The sequence below is a fragment of the Sparus aurata genome, chromosome 5, assembly GCF_900880675.1.
Source record: "Sparus aurata chromosome 5, fSpaAur1.1, whole genome shotgun sequence".
NCBI classification, from domain to species: Eukaryota; Metazoa; Chordata; class Actinopteri; order Spariformes; family Sparidae; genus Sparus; species Sparus aurata.
This window is the reverse complement of record NC_044191.1, coordinates 11,472,484-11,494,531: the sequence shown is the minus strand read 5'-3', so window position 1 is coordinate 11,494,531 and position 22,048 is coordinate 11,472,484. Positions and strand designations below refer to the sequence as shown.

Genomic DNA, 22,048 nt, shown 5'->3' with positions numbered 1-22,048 from the left:
TACTTTGTGTACGAGAAACCAAATATTTAGTTGGACTAATAACTTGTGAAATCAAACAAATCATGTGACTGTAACTGATCCACTTTCAAATTAAAGGGGGTAGCACGAAATACGATTCCTTATTATTTGGTTTAAATTACGTATTTTATTCAAACGCCCAATTTTAGTCAGATACCATCCGATGGTGTGGAGGTTGTATCGCCTTATTACTGAACGGGTGTGGCACCTCGTAAATAATCACGGAGAATTAGAACGAAAAGGGTTGTTTTGCAGTTATGAGCTGTTTGTTGAAAGCGCTCAACAGGTGACACTGCAGCTCATCGCAGAGGCCCGCCAGGTGGCGTTTCAGACATCAGAGTTGTTTTTCTGTAAGCGTGAGTTCAGTACAATGAGAGATCCCAACCCCCCCATTGTATACATGCATGGATATTGTACAAAAACAAGGTATGTGGGATTGAATGTAAGGGAAGCGTTTCTGGGGAGCCTGTTCACCCTCTTCCCCCCTTGGATCGTAAAGTCCCACACAGGACAGCAATCCTTGTGCTGCGGGCATCAGGCAACATTCAGCTTGTTTTCTGCTGATTGCACATAGATGTGGAGGTTCAAGTGAGCCTCTGTATCGATTATATCAGAGCTGAATGGGCAGACACTTGAGCCATACTCCTGCACACGAGGCTGCAGGCTGTATAAGAGAACTGCTACACATACTGTGAAGAGTGGATGTGTTTTTTTTCATTGTTCCATCATCTCCTCATCTGAAAGCCAGGAAAGAAATTGTACTGAGACTTTTCTGGCAGACGCATTCATGTATTTGAAAAACCTATAAAATATATAACGATGTAATAACAACAACCTGTTCTAAAACTACTGTGAGCGTTTCTTTGTGCAGTCCTTCAGCTGTTTGACCAAACTTGTCATCTGGCTCGCTGCCACACTTCTCTTTGCCTTGTTCCAGAAGGCGGAAGGAGGGGGCAGTGGAGCCCTGCGCATGCGCCCAAGGTTGTTTTTCACACAGCCCGTCGCTTAAAGTGAGCTGAGCTACGGGGGTTTCCTTGTCTTTGACTGGAGACCAACTCGCAGAGAGGCGGATGATAACAGCATCCTTTGCTGTTATTCAGCCATCACACATCTCAATGAACTGCTCGCAAAGAAGCCACTGATCGTGCCTCCTGCTGCGTGCAGGGCAGAGATACTGATCAGTGTCTACAACTGCATCTCTTTTTCATATGAGATTATTTTTTCACAGACTCTTTTTGTATTTCAAGGTCTCTGTAGCCTATCTCTTTCCACCATGGTGCTAGGAAAGGTAAAGAGCTTCACAGTAAGCTACGACTGTCTCAATGACAGCAACGTTCCCGTTTTCTCCAGCGGGGACTGCGTCTCAGGGAGGGTGGTCATCGAAGTCACGGGAGAAATCCGCGTGAAATCTCTCAAAATCCACGCAAAAGGATTTGCAAAAGTTCGTTGGACTGAATCGAGAAATGCTGGATCCAACACTGCCTACACGCAAAACTACACAGAAGAAGTGGAATATCTCAACCACAAAGATATTTTGATTGGACACGAGAGAGGTAAGAGAGATCTTATTTGACATTTTTAGCAGAAGTTTTAGAGAAACTGACTGTGAGATGCTCTTTGTGCTGGCTGGGGATGAGGCTCAGTGGAGGATGCTGTTGACTTGGATGTCAGGAACAGAGATAATGGTGGAAAATAACACACATGATAGAAACTGATCACTTTCGTTGTGTGGCCTTTTTTTGAGGTGGTTGTCGGTACAAATGTTTTCTGTGACATTGGCTGTATTCAGCTCCATCTTCGGTCGCTTGTGTCAAAGTGACAGAATGAATGACAGCAGCTCGGGCAAGTGTTTTTCAGGATATTTGAAGGGAAAAACGACAATCATTCTCCGTTTTTGAGCCATGGGACGATAGATGAATACCTTGCGGTGATGTCTCCGCGTCTTTGACGCACATTTTCACTCGAGAAAAGCATCATAATGGCTGTTTCTTTGTAGCTTCTCTTAAGTTTCCACCCATTGTTCAAAGCGGTTCAATCCTGTTAAGAAAACTGGACCTGGGGAGGGCGGGGCGACGCGCATGGCCCCTCCCTCGACCGCGCGTCATTGGCTGAGGTGCTCATGTGTGGCCAATGACATCACCGTCATGCAGAGACTGACAGAGGATTCTGCAACTTTTTAATTAAGACACCTGCAATGTAGAAAAAAGTCTGTCGAGCACCTGTAGGTTCATTCTGCTTGTGTATTTGGAGGTGCTGCTTTATTTCCTTTGAACACATCACATTATGCACGAGTCTGCTGTCATATAACGTCGATGTTTGTTTAATTGTCAGCTATTTTGTGCTCGAGATATGTCAAAACACAAAACGGTGCCGATTTATCCGCAGACTGGTCGGCATTTTGGTGTCTTCTCGGAGCTTTTCGTGCGTCTGCAACACCTCTCGTAGTTTCTGGTGGGCGTGTGTGACGCTGGCTGTCATGAAGGCAGACTTGTTCAGCAAACTGCGGCGAAAAACGTGTTAAATGCGGAGCTAAGACGTTTGCAAACCCGCGCCGCATTCCCTATATCAACGACATCTTCATTACGAGCTCTTTTATTAAAACAGATCCAGTGACTGAGCTGCGGTAATGTGTGTATGTGCGTGTGTGCGGGGAGCAGGCAAGGCAGGCTGGCGGTAGTAGCGCCCGCTGCGGATGTCGCACAATGAATGCGTAATGAGAGCAGAGCGGCTGTGGGAAGCTGCTCGCACCGGTTTCGGCCGGTCTCCTCCTGCTGGAGTCTGCCGTTTGACTGACAGCTCCGCACTTGTTTACCACACGACTGCTGCTGCTGCGAGGGGGAGGGAGTGCTGAGCTGGCAGAAGCACACCCGGCCTGTCCATACAGCTCTTCAAAAAATAACAACGCACTGATGATGTTTTGAATGAAAAAAAATATATATGATTTTTTTTTTTATTGAAAACAAAACAAAAATAAATTTACGCGCATTCGACGATTCGAAAGTGTCCCTCCCTCCCTCCCTCTGAAAAAGAAGTGTACTGAGTGTATTGAAGAAAAAAAACAAAAAAACATTTACCCACTGAACAGGCTTTAGTGTTGCCCCATGTAACCCGGGGTTTTTCCCCATCATAGCTTGTGTGTTGCCATCACAAATGGCAGCTCTTTGTCCACAGAGCACAATCCTTCACGCTCAGTTTCTACCACCTCAATCAACTTACTTTAGGTGCTGCTGCTCTTCTTTTTCTCTCTCAATACATTAATTTATCACAGACAGATATGATAGTAAAATCCCTTTTATTCTCTTTTGTCTCCCCCACCCTGTGTTTTTTTTTTTCTTTTTTTTTTTGGTATGACTTTCAGATGCCTTCGTAGAGCATTTTACCCAGGTATGGTATACATGTGTTTGGAATCTTGTCCTCCTTGTTTTTCAGACGATGACAACTCGGAGGAAGGACTCACCACTATCCATTCAGGAAGACATGAGTATGCATTCAGCCTCGAGCTTCCACAGACGTAAGATGAATCATCATTACTGTCATTATTCAGTAATAGCAGCGGTGAGCTTGTGACAGTTGAAATAACCCGCTTCTCTTCTTTTCCCCTCATTTCTCATTTCCCGTAGACCTCTGGCTACCTCCTTTGAAGGGAAGCACGGCAGTGTGCGCTATTGGGTAAAGGCAGAACTCCACAGGCCATGGCTCCTGCCCATGAAGACCAAGAAGGAATTTACAGTCTTTGAGCACATTGACATCAACACTCCATTATTGCTGGTGAGTCTTTTTGAGGCAGCCCTGGGAGACTTTCAGCATCGATTGAGTGTCAAAGTGAAAGCGTAGTCTGGTTTTGACCGATAGCCGCACGGACGGCAGGATCAGAGTGGCGTAGACATCATTATTGACCACTTTCATTGGTTGTGATGCGGAATATGAAGATAATTTGCTAAAGCATCCGTTTTTCTTTTTCTTCAGTCACCACAGGCCGGCACGAAAGACAAGACGCTTTGCTGTTGGTTCTGCACCTCAGGTCCTATTTCCCTAAGTGCCAAAATTGAAAGGAAGGGATACACCCCAGGTGAGAATACGTTTATGATTAATAATGCATTTGATAATCGTATTCGTCATCCATTAACCAGATACGTTCCTGAAAGTACCACACTCTGCTCATCACGTCATTAAAGCCTGAAATAAACAGATGATTACAGTTGACTGAGACCTAGATAAACTCTGATTCACCCCTCCTTCTACCCTCTTGAACCCTGCAGGAGAGTCAATCCAGATCTTTGCAGAGATCGAGAACTGCTCATCCCGCATGGTGGTTCCAAAGGCAGCCATCTACCAGACCCAGACCTTCTATGCCAAAGGGAAGACGAAGGAGGTCAAGCAGCTGGTGGCCAACCTGCGGGGAGAGTCTCTGTCCTCGGGCAAAACTGAGACCTGGAGCGGCAAGATGCTGAAGATCCCGCCTGTGTCACCCTCCATCCTGGACTGCAGCATCATCAGAGTCGAGTACTCCCTCATGGTGAGAACAGTTACTTTTTCTTAACCCTGTTTGACACATGACCCCAGTGTAGTCATCACCTGCACTGACACATAAGCCGCTCTGCCTTCTTGTACTTATTATCACCATAACTATTATCCGTACCGAATCAATATTTCCCAGTAAGCTAGTAACTCTCCAGGTAAAGACCTGGCTGACTCAGCTCGCGCTGCCAAATCTTGGCATTGGACTGCACCAGGTGTTCTCTCAACATGCTGCTAAGAGCATTAGCCCAGAATATCTTTAGTAACACCTGCCTAGAGGGTGCTTATGACCTCTTTACCTTGTGAACAGACAGCCACCAGTTGAGGGCTCTACCTTGCATGAGCACTCAATCTCAAGACATCGACCCACATATCGCTGAATGACTGCGCAACCCATTTAGCCCTGGCTAGCATGGTTTTAATTTCAGCTCCAGAGCCTAGTAGTTATTTACTACAGGGCAGCACATTTACCACACGGTCAGAATGACTTGCATATTATAACCTCTTCCTCATGTCTGTGCTCAGGTATACGTTGACATCCCTGGGGCCATAAACCTGTCCTTGAACCTGCCCCTGGTCATCGGAACCATCCCTCTCCACCCCTTCGGCTCCCGTACCTCCAGTGTCAGCAGCCAGTGCAGCATGAGCTGGCTGGGCATGGGTCTGCCTGAGAGGCCTGAAGGTGGGTTTGGATCTCAAGGTCATGATTCAGATTCTGTTTCTGTGGTGTGGAGAATAATTCCCTTGAATGCTAACACGTGGCTTGCTCTTCCTCTGCAGCTCCTCCAAGCTATGCAGAAATTGTAACAGAAGAGCAGAGGCAGAGCAGTCTGGATGTTCCAGCTGCCCGCGAGGAGCTGGACGGACCTCTCTTCGCCTACATCCACGAGTTCCGCTTCCAGCCTCCTCCTCTGTACTCTGAGGTGAGCACCAAATGAAACGGGGGAGCAAAGCATTTGTCCATTAATTTCCCTGTTACAGACTGAATTAAATCAGCTCTGCGTTTCATTGAATGAACCCTCTTTTTCTGTTCTCCCCTCCACTCCAGATCGATCCTAACCCAGATCACGCCAGCCGTACAGAGGAGCGCCGGCTCGACGCCTGTCCATCACGCTGAAAGGTGCTCCTGAAATTCCCCCGAGCGACTTGGGGAGCTCAAAGAAAACCTGCCTGCAAGGCTCAGCTTTGTTTATTTTTCTCCAACAACAGCGTTCACCCAACGCTGCTGACGTCAAGAGAAAAGTATCCAACCCACCAACTAACAGACAAAGACTTGGACAAATACCCACAGTTGAGTTGGGTTGGACAAATCTGTTCCTGCCTTCCCTCGGCGAGAGAAACAGGAGTCACTAGTGTGGGGTTGGATATGTACAGACGAACACATATTCAGTCTGTATGAAAAACCCCACTGGTAGCGAGAGCCCTGCTGATAGTGACTGACAGTGACGAGGAGGAATCAGCAGGGCTCAGTCTGCCAAGCTCCTCTTTAACCCCTGATTCTTCTGTACTCATGGCACATAAGGACATGGCTCCTCACACAAAGGGCAGGACTAAATCATGTCCAGACTTCAGCAGAATCACCTAAAGATAAACGGGATGAAGAGAGAAAAATAACAACAACGACAACGTTCTAACCACCATAGTCTGTATGAATGGAAGCATTCAGCGGCAGCGGTCAACTATAGAGCAAAGACTAGGTCCTCCTGCCTCATTTGGAATTTTGTTTTGCACATTTTATTCTTTACTTGAGTTGTGTGGCTCCGTTTAATAAGAATTGAAAAAAAAAAATCACTAATAGTTTGGTTTCAGCCTTGTAATGCGCCAGACTAAGAATATGAGACTGCAGGCTTAACTTAAAGACTTTCATCTGCATAACTTTGAGCAGCGCTGAGAGCAGGATTTGTTTTTTTGGGAAAAAAAAGACAGAAAAGGACGAGAACAATGCACTGAATTTGTTTAAGCTGTTTAAGAACTTTCTTTTTTTTCTCCATTATGACATTTCCTCAGTGACTTACAACAACTAGACTGGACTTTTACTACAACTGCAGCACACTGTCTCCATCTGGAAGCTCTTTATGATGTTGCCTCCTCAGCTTGGATCCAAGTGTGGCTTCCCTCCTCTTTTAGTTAAGCTCTGTTGTTCTGTTTTTGTATTTAGCTCCAATCATAGAATATAGCTTTTAGCATTTTTTTTTTTGTGTTGAGGTTGCTCTGGATTTGGACTAGGAGGGTTGCAGACCTGCATTTGCCACTCAAATTGTAGCTGAAGAGAAACGTGTGAGTCTGTGTGTGTGAACGCTGTGTGTTTGTGTGAAACAGAGGGGGTGGTACAATGTGGAGGGACTCGCCTCACCCTAATTGCCTGCAGCCCCTCTACTCCTAATCTCAGGGCAAGCCAGGCTTGCATAACTGCCCCCCCAAAAAAGCACTGTCTCAGGTGGTCTTCTCACTTGCCAAACGGTCGTAAAAAAGAGAGAAAAAAAAATGTTTTAGGATTTATTTTAAATCGCACTGTTGAAATTGATGAAGAGTTTTTTTTTGTTTTTTTTTTAAACTACCAAAACGACAGAATAGACCTGCAGCAAGGCAGCTTTCTGAGATGAATCACATTCCCTTTTTTTGTCCTGCTGCACTTGCCCAGATCATCCAACAAGCAGTTTGATTTTACCAGACCAGTGAAGCCAGAATGCCATCTATAAAAAAGAAAAAGAAAAAAGAAAGGAAAAGGAGGAATCCCACAAGCTGGGGACGTTGCTAAACTTCTGTTGGGACTGGTCAGAACAAGTAGTAGTAGGTTGACATGAGTAATACATTGGTTTTCTAACTCATTCAACACAAACGACCAGCTGCAACAGAGGTTTGTCATAGTCAAGAGAAAAAAAAAGCAGCACTTTTTTTTGATAAGAAAATAATAAGAAAAAAAGAGCATTCAGTGGTGAAGGTCTGGAGAAAAACCATCTGGTACTAACCACGCTAACAAGGATTTCTCAGTAAAGCAGTGTTGTGTAGGACATTAACGCATTATTTAACTTTTTTTAGGATTAGTGACTTTTTTTCTAAGTTTACATTTTAAACGTAGCTGACACCAGTTTGTGTGTGTGTGTGTGTGTGTGTGTGTGTGTGTGTGTGTGTGTGCGCGCGTGTGTGTGCACGCTCTTATCGAGATCCAGCTGCGACTACACTAAATCTACGGCTTCTGACAGTAATCGACAAAGTGCAGATTATTAAAGTGATCTTATCTTAGTGGCCTTGACACAGAAAAGACCTGATCATGATTCTTCATCTTTCGGCGTCTATGTCCAACTCTTGTCCTCCTTTTTGTTATGTTCGTACACACCTGTGTGTTGTAGACCTTTCCGTGTTTATTCAAAAAGGACAAAAAGGGAAGAGGGGGGGAAAAAAAAAAAGTCCTTAAGAAGCAAGTGTTTTTAAAGAAAAAGAAAAAAAAGACATCCTGGACAGGTCTCTCGACTGTGTTATTTTTCTGGAGCTGATGATGGTTGACTGATTTCATTTTATTTTTCATGTATTTCCGGGCATTGGTTTAGTTTGCTTCCTAGTTTGTTTGTTTTTTGTGTAAAGCAACCTTTCTGAGTTAGTCTCTCTGACCACTCTGATCCCCCTCAGGCCTGGGGGGTGGCAGCTGTTGATCAGCACCCTTCCCCCCACCTCTGAGAAACATTTAGATAACAGCAGACAAACTGCTTCTTCCACAGTTTAACTCACCTTCTTTCCTGTGCTATTCGTTTGCAGTTTGTTCGGATTTTATCCTAGGGAAACTGAATCAAGCTACGCGGTTTTGAATAAGCTTACATATTTGTTTCAGGTTGGTCAATTCCATAGTCCATTTTGCTTGGGCCTCAGAGAAGTCCAGTGTCAAAACTAAGCTAAACTCCTGCCCCGATAAAAGGCAGGAACTGAAATGTTCAGAGGTAAAGAACCTGGGAGACGGGATCTGAAACATTTTAGAAACAAAGTGCAATATCACTCACTGAATTTTTCTTCATTCTCCATTTGTATGTTACTATCTTTTTTTTTTGTCTGTTTATCATGACGATGTATAGATATTCTATGAATATACTACTTTCTGAATGATTTAACCTTTTGTCTAGTTCTTCCTTTTGATTTGAATAAACGTTTTGTTCTAAATTACAACGGACTGTGATTTGAATTTTTATGCGAGACCGAACACAATCATACCACAACAACAATAGTGTTATAACCTTTGTTTGAGCAACTGATTTTCTGACAGAATTACGACAAAACATTCCTTTAGCTGAGCAGCATACAGAGTTCGAATGAAGCTGCAGATGATTAATCATTACCAGCTGCTTTACACTGACAGAAAATTGTTATTTGGGTCAGGACAGCTTCCGATTAGAAGCATGCAGGGTGCCACTGTGCTGGACACAGATTATCCTCTTATAACTAGTGCAACACTGCCCCTGGAGGTGGCTTCATGTACTGCACCTCTGGTTTGCAGAAAGTTACATGATAGTACAACCCAAAGACTTTCATGGAATAAGCCCTTCTTTAATCCTAAAAATAGTGATACAATTAATTACAGTTTTATTGAGATTTTCATTTGCCAAAGAGTCAACCGAAATCATTATCCCCAAAATGAAACAATCATGGCCCCTAAACCTCAGGGTTTACTCCTCTTTTCAGTCGGCTTGTACATGTCCACACTGGTCTCTAGTGACCAGAGTTTCCAGAGGTTAAGTCAGGATTCCTCAGAAGAGAGAAAAAAGCAGCACTTCTTTTTTTTTTTTTTTCTCCCTCTGCTTAAGTGCCACTTATGTGAATTATGGGACTGCTTCAGGTCTGAGTGATTCAGAGTGCCAAGTCATTTACTCAGAGACTCCTTAACTTATATTACAGGCTCGTTTTCTTTTATTGAAGTTTATGTCCCTCAAATCAGATGGTTTTGAATTTGCAGAGCAGATCTTTTAATACTGACCAGGCCGGGTCTGTTAAGGTTAAACAAAAAAAAGGACCCGAATTCAGACGAATATTAGAACAAAAAGCAAGATTTAATGAAAAAACACACAGAAGGAAAATCCAAGAACAAAGGGAATAAAAGTCTTCAAGAGCTAGTACAAACCGAATAAACCACAGGAACTCAGATGAAACCCAAGGAACAAACTCAGGGAACAAAACAGACAAACTGACCAAGAGAGGGGGGAGAGACAGACTTAAACACACAGGTGATCAGGGACAGGTGACACATGAGGATGAACCTTACAGAATAAAACAGGAAACAGTAACTAAACCAAATACACAGACCATGGCGGGGTTAGCTGTTTATTCCTGGTGATCAGTCAGCACCCCTCTCTAGGAAAGTCTCAGTGAAACCTTACACTGGTTGAAGGCCGCCGGCCGAGTGAACAACACTCACAGGTCGACATACAGCAAAACACTTGATTCATTGATCCCTACTGAATGATGGGGGAGGTATCAGCACGGGACTCCGTGTCATTTCCCATAAACTTTTCAGGCATCAAATCATTCCCTCTTGGTGACTTTAAGCTCTTTTCTCTACTAAAGTCTCATTTGCACAAATGTTTTAACATTTACCTGTAAAGCTGTAAACGCTCCCAAAATCGCTTACAGATTGACCAATCTGTAAGCGATTTTGGGAGCGTTTACAGCTTTATTTGTGTCGGGCTAATATTTAACTTGCATAGGTTGCAGCTCTCTATCTCTATATACTGCTGCTCCTGGTCTGTCCGCACATGACCTATTTATAACGTCCAAAAGTCTATTTTGTAAGCAGCCAATCAATTTTACTCGCAGTGTATCGACCTTTGCATTACGTCAAACCGGGATTCATGCAAATTGATTTTGTTGTAGAAATACGAGCGTGAGCTTTTAGACGGTCGGCCTGGGAGGAAAAAGCACAGGATGACTTCTGAAAAGCATGAACGTCATTGCTATTGCAAAACTGAACTTGGCTGTTTTTTTTTTGTTTGTTTTTTTTTATTTATTTAAATGTCCCGTAAAGAAATGACAAACCACGTCTACACTTTGAACTGACGCTGATACGTTAAATACGAAATGACAGCTCATCAACTCTACTGGGAATTCTTGCACATTATCAGTTTGAACCGGCATCAGTGATGACTCAGCAGCCCCGTCAGCTTTGACCAAGCACTTCAGTCCCCTCCGCCCCTCAGCCCCCTTTGACTTTTGTGGGCCCAGGCCTTTGTGGGTGTCTGACCCCTGCAGATTGTAAAAAAAAAAAAAAGGAGGAGGGGATTATTGAGGGAGAGCATAGATTGGGGCGATGTGCATGCATGTGTGTGCGGTGGGAGTGTTGATTAGCAAGTGCTGACGCTACACAGGCCTCAGCTGTTTCCTCTCACCAGCTAATCCCACTACCCAGAAGCCCCTGTGATCCAGAGGTTCTCAGCAGCTTGATGTGACCAGGCACGTTCAGCATGGACGGGGAGGCTTGGACTGAGGCCCCCGTACGTCTGCCTGCCAGTGCCACATCATCACTGTGACATAATACAAAATAACACACACACACACACACACACACACACACATCTCTGCACTGAGGCATAGAGCACAGCATCGATGTGAGCCCACGCATTCCTGGAAACAATGGAACAACCGTCATTACGAAAAGGTCTGAAAATGTTATGTAGTAACGGATCCACAGAGAAGGATATGACTTAATAAACTTGACTGCTGTTTAATTAAAGTCAGCAGAGTATAATATCCCGCTGTGCATGTCATCTCAGAGGAATAACAATGCTTATTCTCCTGGCATCATAAAATCACCCTAAAAGTGACGCCACACACAAACCACGTCACACTTGATGAACATCTCTTGAAGAACAATATGTTGATGACTTAAAGTCACATCCAGTTCATCCAGAGGCGGCCTGGCCTCTGCAACTGGTAACTGGAATTATTGACAAAACTGTGCTTCTGTTTAGTTATCATTAACACACAGTTGCCACTGCTTTGTGTCAAACATTAATTCTTCATAACCAATTTGCCAAATGAAGCAACAGAAAAAGTTCCACGAGGAAGGTCACCACTTTGCCCACAGTCCTGGAACGCACGCCTTATCTCTCCACGAATCTGATCCAATCCATTTATCCACATTTCTGAAGTTCTTTTTGTGGATATTCTAAACCAAAAAACAATTTTATGTGTGAGCCCATGTAACCGATCAGTGTAATTCTTCTTTTTTTTTCCTGCACAAAATCATCTAATTGGTCTGTTTTTGTCCTTCTTGTCCAGAAGCCACAGACCAGATTGTAACCTGCTAGATAAACTCCAGCGCTTCTCCGTCCAAGCACCAGGATCTCAACTGGCTGAGCATAGCAGGTCATAGGTCGCCCAGTCTCACCACACAAAGTCATCTGCACATGAATCACTTATTTAGCTTAAAATATTTAAGACCGTACCATGATTTATGCCCTATGTATTCTTAATTTCAAACATTTAAAGGTCCAGATTGGATAGATTGCAACCATTGAATTACCCTTCGTTGTGTATTCCCACAGTAGTGAATTATATTGCATATGGTTACCCTCAGTTATGTACAGCATGTGACAGTGTGTAATTATGTTAGAGGAAGGAGAACATTTTATTAATCTCCAATCAGGGAAATTCACTTTTTTCACTCTACACACACAAAATCAACATTAGCCTCCCGTTCACTTCCATTCTCAGCGTGTGAAGGGGTCTCATAAGGTGGCGGGGCAAATCCGCGTCTTTGCTCGTTTAACTTTGGTGAACTTTGACCGGTGAAGTTGTGGCCACAACCGACATCAAAGAAGTGTGTCACACCGACTACAAACCAGCAATCGGAGTTCGACATGCCTCACATCCTGCACTGCCTAGATTCAGCACTGCAGGAAATTTTTATTCTCCTTCATTCAGGTATGTGCAACCGCGACTTTAATGTGTGCAGAGATGTTGGAGTGATGGGACTACCCTGTAGTCAGGCACCAAGGGCAGTTGGGGTTACAGTGCCTTGCTTCCCCAAGCCAAGTCTGTACACTTCTGCCCAACATGTTACTGCCTAGCAGCATAGTAAAGAAGTTGAGCTATGCGTGGTGACCTTGTGCTCTCTGATAGGATCCCTGCAGCGGACAATGCACATTATCCAACTACCTTCTGAATACAGGCTTTAAGCCCAACAAAGGCCTTCCACGTGAAAGGCCCCTCTGCAAAGCCACTGTTTGGTTTGTCCATTCTGGGCTACTGTAGAAACATGGTGCTGCAACATGTTGGATTCTGTAGAAGCTAATCTGTTCCCTCTGTCACTATAAAGGGCTTATTCTAAGGTTATGAAAACACAGCGATTCTTAGTTGCCGGTGCTTGCGCTAATGAAAACATATTTCTTAAAAATGATGAGTCCATTTCATCCAAAAGATCACAGTAAATTCTGAACACTGGACCTTTGAACACCGGAGTCTTTGAGTTTGCGTCACACTTGTGTAAGTTGCATATTGGATCAGTCTTGGCTTGGATTGGTTTCCCATTAGAGACAGAGTCAGGAATGACACAGAAGGACTTTTAGTTTAGTTGTCACATCCTGTAGAAAAGGAACACATTCATCATGTTTTTCATCAGCCCTCACACACACACACACACACACACACACACACACACACAGCCGCACCACTGCAGCCAGCTCTCCATCTGTTTGGAGTACAGACTTGCTCTGTTTTTCTCATCGGGCACAAAGAAAGGAACAGGGATAGAACTACAGATAGACTGAATGGAGGCGGAGGAGGGGAGCAAGTTTTTCTTTTTTTCCTCAAGGGCTTTTGCTTCATGATCTCTCTCTCGGCAGCTGGATCATTCCAGTTTGAAGCACTTCTGCTTGAGGAGGCTGACAGCAGAGGCTGCTGCTTTTTCATCGCAGAAAGCCCGGCTGTTTTTCGACCTTGCCAGGAACAAGTTGTTTACCGTCACTGAATGCACCACTATGGTCCGCTGGAAGAGAGAAAAACTTACCGTGACACAAAGCAGGACCTCGCACTTCTGTATATTTACTCTGCTGTAATTGCATATTAGCAGAGAGAGGTCAGCATGAACCTTTTGTCGCCGCGTCTTGTCTCTGTCAACATGTGTGCAAATGACGTTTGACTGCAATGCGATCTTATATTAACACTGATACAGTGCGTGCATGTCAGCAGCAGCTGCTGCGCATGAACAGGACATGTCACTTGTTGTTTTTTAGACTGCCTGACTCTAAGTAAGTCCCTCCATGAAAGACAGATGTAAGATTCCTCTTCTAATCGCAGCGCCAAGTCTCCTGAGTCTGTCCTCACATCACTCCGATGTGCCATTGTGTACAAAGATGTCAATTGTTAAGGAAACTGGAGAAAAACGGCCGTGGCCAGCAGTTGCAGTGGCGTCGAGACACGGATGAAGTATCTATGATGATGGTGCTAATTAAAAATCCTTTTAAATATCCTCATGGGCTGTTGTGTCCCTCCAGGTTTAGTATGGACAGGAACCTGATAGGCAGAGTGTCACTGCTATGTTCCCATGCCAGGACTCCCATCCCTGCCATACCAAAGTCCCAGCATGGCCAGCATTCCACCTACAAGCATCCCTCACACACACACGCACACGCACGGACGCCCGCACACACACTCACACACACACGCCCGCACGGACGCCTGCACTCACACACGCACGCACTTCAATGGCATGTTTGCAACTCTTTACCCAGCACAAGTTCAGGACCCTGTTGTTGCTACAGTCTCGTTCCTACCACTTTTTGCAATGGCAAAAATAGACGTAGTTAAAGGAACGGGTCAGGTTCAAGGTACAGGAGATAATATTAGGTGTCATTTTAATTGCCCAAAGAGACAAACTGTATGTACTAAACTGGGCCATCTTAATCTCTAAATGCACCTGTGAGACCGGAGATGAGGGTAGATCCGGCCCTCGAGTGGCAGTTGTAACTGAGCAGCAGAGAATGACGCCAGTCGATTTTTGTTATTCAGGCTGCAGAGGGATTAGGAAGCCTACAGCTATACGGTTGCATATGTAGGATTTCAGCCGTGCTCATGCTCCCTGACAGAGAAGGTAAACAGAATACTTAAAGTCCTGCCAGAGACAGACCACAGGGAAAAAAATCACACGGAATACATTTTTTACAGATTGCATTTGACTCCTTTTCTCTCTCGACATTTGCTGTATTCTGTGCATCCACGTTGTTTTCTTTCACTCCTGAAAGTTTCCATCTTAAGTCTCGTCTCATCACCAGATGCGTTTGACAAGCTTTGCAGAGGCCAAAGCTGCTTCGATGGCCCAGGCAACGCTACATGGGATGACATTTCTTATCATAACCATGTCAGGAAGACTGATGGCACCCAGCACTCTGCATGACACCGACTCAAGGAGAGAAACAAAGTCAGTCATCAGTCAAGTGTACCTCACAACATGAAGTGTAGCAGTGTACTGCGCAACTCAGATTACTGCATTTCCTCAACACTGCAAGCAATGCTCAGTGCTTTGCTCTATTCTGAGAGCTCGAGGGGAGGAATGGGAGATATCTTCCCCAGTAACTCTCTGTTATGTCACTGAGAATTTGGCTTAGAAGGAGGTGGGTGTAATTCTGTTGCAGCCCTAAAAAAAGAAGCTTAAATTCCACCTAATGAACTGCAAAGATGTTGCAGTTAATACCTTGTTAAGTGGTGGCACGATCTGATATCGCCGTGTTGGTGTTGCTCCAGGAAAATCCGAATTAATGCTGCTCCAGGACCATCAGTGCAAGTGACCACTCTGTTTTTTTTTTTTTTATGTCATCGCTTTGCAACTCGGGGTAAAAGACTGAAGAAAGAAGCACATGGGAGAAGTTTTCCTTTCTGACACTGTGTATAGTGTTTTGAGAGGGTCTCTTTTAACCCAAACAATGTTTGCCTAAACCTAACAAAGTTTTTTTTGTTCCCTATAACTTAACAAGTAGTGACAGAAAACTGAAAAGAACTTTCAGTGAACTTCATGTCAAAATGCAAGGGAATTCTTCAAATGGGATACAAAAAGCTGAGAGTGCCACACTCCAGCCCTTTAGACACACAAATTCGGTCCAGAGGTGGACGAGAATTATGGTCCCAGAACAACAATATCGATTGTGATCTCAAGCAGCACTGGCAGCCTGGCTACTGTCCAAAGCAAGAAAAAACAACGGTAAAAATCCCAGTTTGTGCTCGAAATCATGATCTCAGTGCTATGAGGAGGCAGAGTAAAACCGTTGGTTGTATCAATAGGTAGGCAGGTTTCGAAAGAATAGGGTCTCGGTGGTAAAAGGGAAACACGTATCAACGGGGGAACAAGCTCTGACACAACACCAGCTCTCTCCATCAAGCGAATTCCAGTCCTTTCACTCTTGTTTTCTATCAACCTCCATCTTTCTCCCCCATCGGCGGGGTCTTTTTCCTTTCTACACAGTTATTCCAGTTGTTACCTGGGGTTAGCGACCCAGAGTACAGTCACAACTCTTCCTGTTTTGGCTGCACGATGGCAGACGCGCTCGCTTTGTGCCGCATTTTGCTCTCGTTTTTTTCCAGGAGAAATGCAGTCCTGTGGCAGGCCGGTCAGCACAGTGAAAGCGATGTTTATAGGGAACCAGTCTATACGTGGATGGCGTCCTTTTCCTATAGTCATTACACCGTGCAATCAGTACTTTCTTCACGCTGATGAGTTAAAGTGAAAAGGCCCTCCATTGCCAGTTTGAGTGGTGGTTTGATTATATGTCTGCATTAATTACTGTCTTAATGACCTCTTGGAAGACCCCTCGTGATTAAGTTACTTCACAGTCTCTTTCCGTAAGTCTATTTGCAGCATATAGAATATAATATCTAAGGGCAAGCGACCAAAATCAAGCATGATCGCGCAAGGTGAAACTTGATGTGCTTTTTTTGCAGCTCCCTCCCAAAAGTCCTTGGTCACCTTATGTTCTCTTTCAAGGGGATGAGAGGCCAGGCTGAGGAATGCTGTTTCACTGCTTGTCTTATTTTACCCCGCTGGTCCCCTGTGGAAGTCGCTCAGTTTCCTTTTTTAGCCATGGCTGACTCATAGCATAGCGGCCAACCCTCCCCCTACCCTCAGCTCAAACTCCCTGCTCAGCTTTAACTCTCCCTCTCTGTTCCTGCTCAGATTCTCCTGAGTCACAGGCAGCAAGAGACACCCCGCTCCTCACCCCTCCTTCCCCGGCCTCCCCTCCTCTGTGCGTCTCGCTCCTGAAAAACAACAGGTGCAGCGGGGCCTGCGGAGGGCGGGCTGTCTGATGCGAAGCGTGTCCAAGCCTTCCGAGTCACTTCTCACCGTTATTTCACCCCTCGGCCTCCAAACATCCAATCTGTCCCCCCCCCCACCATCCTTCACCCAATCTCCCTAAACCCTTTCACCCTGTCTGCCCATCCCTCCACCTCTATCCCCGCCCTTGCTTCACCCCTGCCACTATTCCGCTCCTCTAATCTCAAACTCCTGCCACTCTCCTCCCTGCTGGATGCAAAGTCTCCATGCGGGGAAAATAATACTTCGTCCTCTGCAATCCCCATTGAGCTTATCTCAAGAATGACCTTCTGTTTGTGAAATACTTTTCCTTTTGGTTTATACTTAATGTCTGCCTCTCATACCTTTCTCTATTGCTGAAACAGTAGCCCTTTCTACACAGTGACACCGTATTATCTCCGCAGCGTTGGTTCGCCAATTCTCCGTCGATAGTGATTCACACATAGCGAAGCATCTCCGCCTAAAAGACTAGCCGCTGTGTAATTCACACAGAAAGCCAGCGCTGCGGCTCCTAAAGAGGTGTGACGGTACACGTCATGATGATGACGTCGGTGTGTTTTCAAGGTGTTTCCCCGGTGTCCCCCCTGTCAATTTAAACGCGTAAACAGTTTATAGTCATATGGATGTTGTTATAATGTGTAGTGATTGAGATCCTGACCCACCAAACATCCTGGAAAGTGACGAAGTTAAGTTTTTTAAACTGGAAGCTGTCTGACTCTGTTTTCCGGGGGAAAGTTCACTGAAGTCCCAGTCCTGAGGGTTGACCATCGCGGTGATTTATTTTCATCACATACACTCGGTGAGTTAAAGTTTTTTGCCCGTGACAGACGCTGCTTTTCAGGCAGAAATGTGACGAAGAGTCGGTAGGATGGGCGGGAGGACAGACAGGAGGACGGACGCTTCTCTACGTATATCTGACCTATTTTTTTCCTCATATAAGTTGCCAAAGACAATTACAGTTACTATGTCACTTTTGTTTGGTCATGTAACGTTGCTTTGTAGGACATTTTTCTTTATTAAAGTGAAACTCTCGCCAAAAAGCAACCAAGGCTTTATTTGCGATTGAATATGAGTCAAACCTTCATGTAAAAGCATAATTACGAAGAAAGAGGCACTTTTAAGATTTACCGTAGCGTCGTTTTTGGGCAAGTTAATTTTCAATGGGGTGCAGGGGCACTTTTACACTAGCATCAAATTGCTCTTTTAAACACTAACTGTGCGTTCAGACCAAAAGCGCACAAAGAGGAAAATCCGCCTTGTCCGCCTTGTCCGCCTTGTCCACTCCACCTAAGTCGCTTAGTCACCCTGTTCGGTCTTGCTTCTAAATTTAAAGGGCCCGCACGCCACTCGCATTAAACACCACCACGCAACTACTGCTGTAGCACAGCCCATCCATTTACCGACATCGTTGATCACGGAAAGTTACTTGATGAACAGTAACTTGATAACGCACTACGCACGCACACACACACACACACACACACACGCTTGGACACACGCACAGCCACTGGAGAAACTGCTATCGCAGGGGTGGACCGGCCATCGGGAGTACCGGGATTTTTCTCAGTGGGCCGATGAACGGCCGTTTTTTATTTTATTTTTATTCATTGATTTATTTATTTCTGCTGCGCTTATCGTTTCTCTGTCGACCCCAAGAGAGTGAGAGATTGGCGAAAAAATCAAACTGAGCTTCAGCCTCTGTCTGAGGAGGACAGCAGCAGGGCCAGGCTGTCTGCTGGAGGCAGGAAGAAGTCTAGCGAGGAGCCTGAGATAAACATGCGGGGATGGGTGATCAGCAAACTGGCACGCCATGAGAGGGTGCCCCGCATGATGATCAGGGCTATGGCGACACAAATGTACGCCACCGTGAGTGACAGCAGAGATGAGGAGTTTGCCGCGAGTGCTGGTTGGCTGAATCGTTTCCTCCGCCGCAACAACAGAAAGATGCCAGAGAATTTGCCGAGAAGCTGGCGAAGTTTGTGACATTTTCATCCCAGATTTTTCTGGTGTTTCTCTCGGACCGACCTGACCGAGGGACGACAGCAGAACGAGACATCCCCATTGGTTATCGCATGGCTTTTCCCCCTTTTCCACCTAGACGCGTCATAGCTCATTACATAAAGTTGGAGGATTTTTAACTTTTTTTCCCCTCCTAATCCGCCTATTCCTCCCGCCTCCGCCTTTTCCACCTTTCCCTCCTTGTCCGCCTGGCTCCCAATACACAATGAATGACTTCCGGGATCTTTTTCCTCTTTGTGCGCTTTCGGTCTGAACGCACAGTAAAAAGGCTCGACACAACATGAAACTTTGCTCATAGAATCACCAGGGTCTCGACACATGAACATGAGCATTGAGAACATTGTTTGTGTACACAGAGTTTACTAGTTTACTAAAGGAGGGTAATGGTGGACCGCTCTTCAAGCCTGCCTGTTAGGTCGCACTTGGGGATCGACACATTTTGTCTGCCATGACGGCAGCGCACCGGACATCCAGCTCCTACGGTGAGTAGTTCAAAAACCTTCTTTTTAGTAAACTCTGCGGGCACAAACCATGTTCTCAATGCTCGTGTTCATGTGTAGAGACCCTGGTGATACTATGAGCAAAGTTTCATGTTGTGTCGAGCCTTCTTAGTGTTTTAAAAATAGCGATTTTGATGCTAGCTTGCCCAAAAACAAAACTACGATAAATCTTTAAAGTGCCTCTTTCATCGTACAGTCCCTAACCCGCGTCCCTAACCCTAACCTGCGTTGCCGGCTTATCCATTCACACTGGTTTGGTTTGCCAATAATGCGGCCCAAAATTTCATCCCTCGCCCCAACTAAAACCTTCACACAGAGGAGGAGGCGGAGAATTGGCGCAGGATACCTGCATGCATGCGGCAGTGTGAATGGGGCTAGTGCATGCGTACACTTACTTCCCTGTCTGGTGATGCAGATGCTTCTACATGCTGCTTGTTGCGCCACATTCCCAAACTTCGACCATAGACGCCTCTTTTGTGGGTCAAAAATGTTTGCTGCCTATGATGCCTCTATGGTTACGAGGCCATCAGGCCTGTTGCACAGGTTCTAGACATCAGATCATCTTACTTCTCTAACCCAGATCCCGCTGTTGAACACCCACAAGGTGATAGCCCACTGACTCCTAAAATAGCATAGGTGCCCTTAACACAGTAATATGGGGCACGTTGCACAACACAGCATCCAAGGGGCAAGTAGGCAAGTCTAAAGGGGTTTTGCTGTGGGTGTCCTTTCCATTTTTCTGTGTTTAATTTGCTGTGTAAATGTTCCCAAGGATGTATGTTGATGGGCTCGGGGCACTCTACTCCCTCCCATTTTTAGGTTTATACTGGTGTGAACCCTTTTGATCTGCTGTTGCAATGTCGAGACATAAACCCACTTCACGGTGAGGAGAACTCATAAAAACATCTCTTTGGCCCCGCTCAAAATAGGAGCGGGACACTCGCTGTTGATTAGTCTATATATGAGCTGACATTAAAATGCAGCTCATATATATATACATATATGCAGCAGCAGCGGCGTGATTCTGAAGAGCTGAGATGAGTGATGATGTTTTCTGTTTTCCATTTTTTTAAAAAGTGGATAAGCAACGAGTTGTTCTACTTTTTTGTTTTGTTACAGATGAAAGATTTGAAATGAGAAAATATCAGTGATGTGTTTCCAGAGAGCGGCTCAGCGAACGGCATTTCTGTTCAGAGGTTTGACGACATCTTTCGCAATAATCAAGTTGCTATGTTTAGCTAAGTGATACTGTTGGAAAGGCTTCAGCTATTAATGGAGCACAATATCGACACTCAACACTCAGCTGATCTAACATCTGATCAGCTCAGGTGTAGTGTGGCCCACTGCTAAGACCACTTATATTTCTTCCCTTGAATGTCTTGTCAGGCATCTCGGGACTTCAGCTCATGTTCCTGAAGTTTCCATCCGTGAGTCTGGTCTGGTCTGGACTGGACCGGTGGGCATTACCCCGAGCCTGATCTTGCTCCCTGGGCTAGACAGACATGTAAACAACCCTGCCGGTAAATCCGGCCGGTGTCGGTAAAGCTCAGTCCAGCTGAGCGGATAGGAATAACCAGGTGGTTAATGACAAGCGAGCTCACAGGTCAACAACGTTACGAACCCGGGTTGTGAGAACAAATTGTCCCCTAGCAACGCTCTTGGTTGTTTCTAAATGACAATTTGATGAAAGCCACCAAAGTTATTAATCATAACAAAGTGGGAGCTGCTGAAAGGGTTGATGGGATTTCAGTTGGCTCTGTGACAACAGCGAGCATAACAGAGCAGGGTTACACAACCCAGGACGAGTTGCAATCATTCATCTTTTTCCAGTTTTTGCAGTTGCACAAAAACACACTTATATATTCTCCCTCTGTGACGCTTTTCTGTTTTCTATGACTGTATATCGGCGGCTGCCAGATAGCAAGAACTCCAGGTTTTGACGAAACTTGTGCCTCACTCTTTGGAGGTGACGTAAAAAGATTAGGAGTGAGGCTGGGTCTTCTGTCGGGCCTGTGTGTTTTGGCAAACGCTGCTGAGCAGTGGAGACAGAAGGATGTGAGAGGAGGTGATGTTTAGTCAGGGAGAGGCTTAAAAACTTGCTGGAACTTTCAGAGACTTATCACAGGTCAACTCATCGGCATTCGTATTTCCTGTTTTTTCATAATCTGACAGTCTGCTGATGCTTCTTCCCAATGTTGCGTAGCTCTTCTGGAAAACTATTCAAATATTGATTCTGGTGGTTCTCTTTCTCTTTGTTTTAGATTTTATTTTATTTTCTCAGTCTCTCTCCTCTCCTCTCCTCTCCTCTCCTCTCTGATGAATCACCATTGAGTCATGAGGGTCCCGTCCTGGGCTGTGGCTAACTGTTTCAGCTGACAGGGATCAGCCAATAGGAAAAAGGGGATGGACCACACCCTTACTAGATCCGCCCTCGCTGCTACTCCAACATCTGACTGCACACACATGATTCGGAATTGTCTGCCTTTACTTTCAAGGAAGCAGCCTCCTTACCTCTGCAGTATACCTCCTGATGTATTCAAAAACAGCATATTTTCAGTCACTTTATCATGTTTAAAAAAAAACAAATATATATTATATTATTTTTCTTCTATCATCTCTAGTGTGTGGTGTCATACCTATAGGTATTACATTCCTGGCTGGTTTTGCTTCGCTCCCCGCCTCTTTCCAGCAAGAGTCACTTTAGGACAAGGGC

General features: G+C 45.1%; 1 protein-coding gene across 1 annotated transcript; it reads left to right on the top strand.

Moving 5' to 3' along the window:
• Positions 1-1,021: 1,021 nt before the first annotated feature.
• arrdc3a (arrestin domain containing 3a) lies at positions 1,022-8,688 on the top strand. Its single transcript, XM_030417192.1, has 8 exons — positions 1,022-1,571; positions 3,448-3,529; positions 3,639-3,786; positions 3,985-4,087; positions 4,278-4,534; positions 5,062-5,218; positions 5,317-5,459; positions 5,585-8,688. The coding sequence occupies exons 1-8, from the start codon at positions 1,292-1,294 to the stop codon at positions 5,651-5,653; spliced, it is 1,239 nt and encodes a 412-aa protein (XP_030273052.1). The 5' UTR covers positions 1,022-1,291; the 3' UTR covers positions 5,654-8,688.
• The last annotated feature ends 13,360 nt before the right edge of the window (positions 8,689-22,048 follow it).

Coding starts and splice junctions, on each gene's coding strand:
- arrdc3a (XM_030417192.1), top strand. CDS start 1,292: ATGGTGCTAGGAAAGGTAAAGAGCTTCACAGTAAGCTACGACTGTCTC. Junction 3,530..3,638: donor AGCCTCGAGCTTCCACAGAC/GTAAGATGAATC, acceptor CATTTCCCGTAG/ACCTCTGGCTACCTCCTTTG. Junction 5,219..5,316: donor TCTGCCTGAGAGGCCTGAAG/GTGGGTTTGGAT, acceptor CTTCCTCTGCAG/CTCCTCCAAGCTATGCAGAA.